The sequence below is a fragment of the Neophocaena asiaeorientalis genome, unplaced genomic scaffold (assembly GCF_003031525.2).
Source record: "Neophocaena asiaeorientalis asiaeorientalis breed wild unplaced genomic scaffold, Neophocaena_asiaeorientalis_V1.1 scaffold461, whole genome shotgun sequence".
Taxonomy (NCBI): domain Eukaryota; kingdom Metazoa; phylum Chordata; class Mammalia; order Artiodactyla; family Phocoenidae; genus Neophocaena; species Neophocaena asiaeorientalis.
Window position 1 is genome coordinate 979,053 of NW_020173230.1, and position 7,414 is coordinate 986,466.

General features: G+C 43.9%; 1 protein-coding gene across 2 annotated transcripts in view; it reads right to left on the reverse strand.

Moving 5' to 3' along the window:
- BAIAP2L1 (BAR/IMD domain containing adaptor protein 2 like 1) overlaps positions 1-7,194 on the reverse strand; it is an 88,197-nt gene extending 81,003 nt beyond the window's left edge. For both annotated transcript variants that reach the window (XM_024745499.1, XM_024745498.1), the window contains exon 1: positions 6,923-7,194. In XM_024745499.1, coding sequence (XP_024601267.1) covers positions 6,923-6,973 — 51 coding nt within the window. In that variant the 5' untranslated portion in view covers positions 6,974-7,194. The remainder of the gene's footprint in view (positions 1-6,922) is intronic.
- Positions 7,195-7,414: the final 220 nt, after the last annotated feature.

The following is a 7,414-nucleotide window of genomic DNA, read 5'->3' on the forward strand; positions in this document are numbered from 1 at the left end:
TCCGGAAGGTCAAAGGGAAGCACTTAGGGTGGCTAGTAGCTGGACTTGTCATCTGAGATCTGTCCTGACCCACACCCAGGTCTTTTTCATGTTTATTATAGGCAATATGTTCTTATCATCTGAACTGTTATCCCTTCTTACTTTGGCAGGTTGTTAATACCAATTTTGTACCTTTTCTGGTCCGTCTTACTGCTTTCGTACAGTTCAAGGATACAGCTGCACCTCGAAGTGGATCAGCTGCTTGCAACATCAGGAGTAAGACTTTGAAAAGATAGTTGTAAGAACTAGAATTTGGTTCTCAGTTTTGTTGAATTTTTCTTCTGTTGCACTCATAGTCTCAGGTTAGTAAGAGTTAAAAATGTACCCTCATAAGTAAAAATTAAGAGAAAATGGTAAGATTTTAAATTAGGTTTACCCTCAGAAGGTTAATTTGCGAAACAGAGGTAGAAAGTGGCACATTTTACCTTAGTTTTTAAGACTTTTTATCCATTAAAATGGAATAGATTTGTCAATTTCTAGGGTTTTTTTTTTAGCTTAAGTATTATAAAAGTAACCCGCTCACACAAAATGTAAACACCCCAGAAGGTAGACTGTAAGTAAGAAGTAAAAGCCCCCTGCCCCCTGCCCTAGAGCTAACCACAGCTAGCCGTTAATATTTTTGTTGGAGGAATTGCTACTGTTTAGGGACTTTTAACCCCCAAATTACCATATAAATAAAACCAGTTTGAGCAACAAACCCAGAAGTATCTTCACCCACTGGCTGTTCTCTCTCAGAACACAGCTCTAGAAGGCCCTGAGCAATCCCTTACATCTCCGAGGGGTGCTTATTTATTTTGCTTCCTAGATTGGGAACACATTCTGGTAATATTTTTCATTTATTTTGAAACGAGAGAGAAACCAGTAACATTTCATCTCATTTCCACAACTCTTACCTTTAACCATAAAGATCTGAGTTACAACCAGAACACAGTCCTTAAAATAATGATAAACCAGAAAGACCGACTCAAGGTCTGGAAAACATAAAGAGAAGTATAAAATCAAGGCTGAGGAAAGTGAGAACAGAAACATACAGGCCTCAGGGGCCACAGAGCTGTAATTACTCTGGACACATCTACAAGTACAAAGTTTATAAGGGAAATTATAGCCGGTAGTGCTAGACATGAAATCTAGGGTGTTCTCCCAGCCAATGTCCACAAGCTACTCTATGTTATAGGTATACACGTTCTACTACTTTTTTTTTAAACCCTCTAAAGGTTATTTAAAAAAAAGAGAAAAAAAGGAAGCAGTTTTAAAAGACCTACTTAATTGGTTGAGGTTCAGGAAAGGTACATTCTCACAGGATCAGATTACAGCATAAATTGGGGCAAGTTTTCTGGAGGGCATTTTGCAATGTATCACAAATATGCTCTACAATGTTTACTACCCTTTGACCCACAACTCCTGCTGGGGATTTAGTTTAAGGAAAAGATCCCAGATTTGTGCAAAGCTTTACCTGCAATGATGTTCAGTGCAGTACTTTAATAGCAAAGTATTGGCAACCATCTTACATCCAAGAAAAGGGGAGTGGATCAATAAATTCTGATGAAGAATGGAGAGTCATCAAAGTGATGAAGCACACAATACTGACTGACATGGAAAGATGTACTGAAAGATACTGCAAAGAGTGGCAGTAAGAGTTAACAGTGTGGGATTCTAGGTGACTTTTACTTTTGGTGTAAATATTCATAGAAATTTTGGAAATTCTCTGGTATCAGAGAAAAATATAGTTTTAAAGAGTCTCTGAGGTTAAAACCAACACACACATGTAAATTAATAAAACATGAATGACTGTGGGAAATGCTGAGAAGTATAATCTGGGGGACTTATTCACAAACATGTACAATCTAAGTGGGGAGAAGACCCAAATTAAAAATAACAGGGACTTCCCTGGTAGTCCAGTGGCTGGGACTCTGCGCTCCCAGTGCAGAGGGTCCAGGTTCGATCCCTGGTCGGGGAACTAGATCCCGCACGCATGGGGGATCTACTAACTACAGTGGAGTTAGATCTACTAACTACAACTACTACAGTGATATGGATGAATCCAACAGACACATTGGCTGAAAGAAGGCAGACAAAATAAGCCAAACTAATTAGCGCTGCTAGACGTCAGGAAAGCAGTTATCTTGGAGGGGACACAGTGACTGGCAGAGGCCATGAGAGGGACTCTGCGGGCTGGTCGTGGTCTACTTCTTGATCTGGGTGCTGGTTACACACGTGGGTTCAGTTTGTGACAATTTAGTGAGCTCTATACACCTAAGCAAACCTTTCAGTGGGCATATTAAAGTTCAATAAAAAGTTTTAGAAATAAGAATGGATAAACAACAAGGTCCTGCTGTATAGCACAGGGAACTATTAAACCAGAATGGAAAAGGATTTTTAAAAGAATGTACATATATGTATAACTGAATCACTGTGCTGCTGTACAGCAGAAATTAACACAGCATTGTAAATCAACTATACTTCAATAAAAATAGAAGTTTTAGAAATAAAAATATATACATTTGCAAATGTTAACAGATAAGTTAAATGAATATTTGTGTTGCTTTTATAACGATTTTTACTTTTGAAGTGCAGAATAAATACCTGTGTGGAATGTTGAGGGGAAAAAAATCCAACTGGTTGCAATTGCACAGACATTAGGTTTCCCCTGCAGGTCTGCCTGCAGCTCATTACGATAAAAGTGCAAGGCAAGAATTAATGCCTAATCCTGGAATAATGTCACAAGTGTAAACTCAAAAGCAACCTGAAACTCGGTGTCACAAGCCCAAGTGGCCCCAGCCTTCATTAAAAGGACGTTGCTGGGCTTCCCTGGTGGCGCAGTGGTTGTGAGTCTGCCTGCCGATGCAGGGGACGCGGGTTCGTGAAGGACGTTGCTCTGTCTGCTTAGCAATGTTACTGTAGTTCTAAAACCTCTTTCCAATCAAGAAAAATGTTATGACAAGAAAGGACGTTCCGTGTTTGGCTTTGTGTTTTCATTTTACCTACAAAAAGCTACAATACTGGCTGTGCAGTTTAATATTCGATACCTGGCAACGCTTTCTGCCGCTACCTGGCACCTGATTCTTACAATCCCCTTTTTTAGTCATCATGGAGCCGAGAGCAAGTTGTCTGGTCTTCTGCAAGTCCCATTTTACCTTCAGCATACCTGAAGAAAGTAGTGCTATGGCGGGAACACATGAAGGTATCAAGTAGCCTACACAACAACAACAAACAGCAACTGAAAGCTTCAAAAGCTAGACCTGTATGCCACAGTCCACACTGGAAGCCAACCAGGCACGGACTTTCACTTACATGTCCCCACTTAAACCCAAGTGGAGAAAATAAACCACCCTTACACAAACAAAACCTAGCACATAGGCCTAGACTGCTCGCTTTACCCAGTGAAAAAGTACCTCATTTTCTTATTTAAAGAAAGGTTTGTTCAAAACATGTCAACGATGATGAGTTAACGATGACAAACTTCTGCGTGACATCTTAGATGACTGAAGTATGAAAATGTATTTGGTTTGTGCATTTGTTGGCCACTACAAGCTAAATTTCTATACAAAAAAGGAGAGGGATGGAGGCTGGCAGGGGAACTGGCATGTGGGCACTGGTCTCTCACAGACTTTGGGCCTCACTTTCTCAATGGTAAACAAGATCCATGTCCACCTAGACGGCTGATGTACACTTCGAATGAAACACAGTGTCAAGGGAGGGAGAGGGGAGACTGGCACAGGACAGGTGCTAACGAAATTAATTAAATGTTCATTTATTCAACAAATATGTACACCTACTAGGTGCCAGGAATTGTTCTAATTGCTCAGAACACAACCAAACAAAGCTTCTTTCCTTTGGGAGCTCACATTCTAGTTGGAGTAGGAATAAACATACATGATAAGTAAATATATATTACATGCTAAGGTCATAAGCACTGTGGGGAGTAGGGGAAGGTAAAGTAGGCTTAGGTGGGACTGGGAGATGGATGGCGTCACCTGGGATTTTAAAGCTGTTTGAGTGGGACTCTGAGAAGGTGGCATTTAAACAAAGACCTCTGTGTCCCCTTCCCCATCACTGCTGCTTCAGCAAGATTAATGTAGGGGTGACATCCCTGGATGACATCACATCCAGCCCTCCTCAACTTCCTAAGACCAAGAGTTCTAACTTCTAGGAAGGTTGTGGTTACTTTTTTGCGTGTGTGTGGTTACTTTCAATTAAGGGTTTTTTTTGAACTTTACTTCTTCCTTGTACCACTAAAGCATGTACTCATTAGAAAACCATGCAAAATCACAAGCAAGCTGCTGTGGGAAAATTATGGGCATAGTATAGGCTGAAGAGTGGGGAGGGAGAGGGATCTTTGGCTTAATTCTAATTAGCAACAGTGACACTACCTGACATTTTGGGACTTACTACCATGCCATTTGTTTGTGATGCCATAAAATACACATCTTCCTGGGATTTAGCGTGGCTCTCCAGTAATCATTTGTCTAAGTATACATTTTAGAAAACTCAGCAAATGTTTAAATAAATATTTAAAGGTATTTGATACTGCATACAGAGGATCACACCACTTTATAATTCCTCCTTTTCTCTAAAGAATTTATTCCTTTTTTTCAAAGTTAGAAAAATCTGAGTATTAAAAAAAAAATCTAAAACCCATGTAAGTCATAAAATCTCATTTGCAGGTGGCTTTTGTAAACACACCTGGTTAGGTTGTGTTTCTATTAGTAAAACATTCTAGTTTGCCAGGTAACATAAAGGAGATCTCTTTTCTAGGTTCATCAACACTGCAGGGCGATTTTTACCATATTAAACTTAAATCCTTTTCAGCTTTTGTCTTTGTGGGGCGGGGTGGGGTGGGGGAGGGGAAGAACCCAAAGAGGAGGTGGTGAAAGGATGGTGGGTTTTCAATCAGACCTGTGAACGTAAAATTTCACTGCATTTCCATCATAGTCAAAGCGTGAGCTAGCAGCATCCACTTCATAGATTACATATAAACTTGTTATCTGGAGCTGTAAATTATTATCCCACCATCCCAACCTAAACATGACCCCAAACATTAACGAGGAAATGGTGATTAAAGTCAGTCAATAAACATCTGTGAGCTTTTTGTATCTTTTAAGACATCTGGGAGTAGAAAGCAATAAGGTACTGGTCTCTAATCTTCAGTGTATTACAGCCTTTCAAAATATGAAAATGATTTACAATGCTTTATGTCTATAAATACACATAACCAAAACTATAAAATCCACACTTTTTCCCTCCTGCCTCAGTTCTTTGAGAAATGCGACATTGGCATTTGTGACACTGTAATTCACTTGAGTACACTCCCTCCACTGAGTCACCACTAAAAGTGAAAGTCAGGAAGAATTGGGAGAAAAAGCAGAGAAGAGTGACTTCAGGATTGCATGCCAGAGTTGGTATCTCAGGTTGGAAAGATATATGTGTCTGTGTTTTGGAGGCAGGAGGAGCACAACTCCACTCAAATTTGCAATGATCTGCATTCCTCACAAAAGTACAGTTTTACCGTCCTTAACGGGACAGTCATCAGAGTAGCCACTACTCCCAAGTCCAAGAGTAAAAATGTTACATTTACACACTTTATCAACATGCCCCACTTCCTACCCCACCATCTTCAGGATCATTTAAATATTAAACAATCTCAACCCAAAGGTAAAACTTTAACATTCAAATTTCTGGGATTTCTAAAAACTGCCCTCTATTAAGGAAACATGAACAAGGAACGGATTTTGGTCACATTTACTTAGTGAGCCCCAAAATACCATGACAACTGTACCTACTGTATCTACCTATGCAGCATAATCTACATATGACAGTATTTGTGTATCCAGATGAAGGGAACCAATCTTTTAAACTTCGAAGGATTATGAAACTATTTTCATGCTTTTATCCTTAGCCAACAAAAGTCAATAAACTCTGATTTCAGGAATTCACTCAGACCTTGCAAAACTAGAAACTAAATTTTAGGGTTAAAAAAAAAATAAACTATAAAAATGACCCAACTGTGGGTCTTTAAAATGGCTACAAATGAATTTAGAGAACTTGAGTTCCATGAGCCTAAGCCGAATTAAAACAAAAGTTGTTTTGTATTCTATTAATATCAGATGATTAAACACATATCTTATTTCAAGTGGAATTCATTTATAAGTACTTAAACTTACTAAACTGGCCACTAATCCTAAAACTGTTCCTCGTAATAAGTGAAAGTTAAGAGAATGACCATCGACGCATTCTTTGAGGTTAGGTCTATTTTATTCAAACCTCGGGCGTCCTTTGACTCCCATAACCTCACAAAATAACCGACGTCTAAAAAGCCAAGCTGAACTTAAAGCTGTGTGAGGCAGGGTCGCAGAGGGAGCGCCCCCCGGGGGCCCCCGCGCCGAGCTCAGCTCACCTGGCGCTTGTTAATTACCTGGGAGTTTCCCCCCTACATTCTCAGAGGAAACTCGAGCTTGGCTCTTTGCTCTCCGAGAGCTTAATCGCCGCAGCCACGCCGGCGCGGTCACCGACCCCAGGGAGAAGCTGGGGAGGAGGACGCGCCCCAGGGGCGACACAAGACGCCCCCGCCCCCAACTCTCCCCACAGACGTTTGCTTGTGAAATGTGTAATCTGTTGGGCGTCTCCAGCGCTGGGAGGGGAGAGGAGGGGGAGGGGAGAAGGGGAGAGGAGGGGGGAGGGAAGGACATTCCCGCGTAAAGTCCCCTCCTCACCCCGAAGGTGAAAAATCCCGACCGTCTCCCCCGGCGAGGACTGCCGGCCGCCGGCGGGGCCTCCCCACTTCCCCGGCCTCGAACCCCTGTGCCTCCACTGTCCCCGGGACTCCCGCCCTCGAACCCCGAACCCCGGCACTCCCAGGGTCCTGGGCCGCCCCGGGCCAGCTTACCCGGTAGGTGCTTTCCGTGAGCCGGTTCACCTCCTCCGGCCCCCGCGACATGGCTGCAGCCGCCGGGCTGGCGAGCGCGGGAGAACGCGGCCGGGCCTCGTGGCCGCCCGACCCTGGGCGGCGGGAGCGCCGGGGCGCGGCTGAGGGGCCCTCGAGGGTGGGCCGCCTCCACAGCCGTCGGCCGGGGAGTGCAGGCGCGCGCCTCCGCGTCCGAAACGTCAAAACTTGCAGCGCTACCGCCACCGCCGCAGCAGCCCTGGAGGAGCTGAGGAGAAGCGGCCCAACCCTTCTGCAGCGAGCAGAGCTGGCCAAGCGGCCCCACCTGAGGCGGGCGGGGTGGGCGGGGCGGCCGCGAGGCGGGGCGGCCCGAGTGGGCGGGACTACCCCACCTGAGGCGGCAGGGGCAGTGGGAAGGAGGCGGGCCGAGCGGGCGGCCCGTGGTGGGCGGGGCAGAGGCGCGCTGAGCCAAGTGAGCCGAGCAACCCTTCTTGA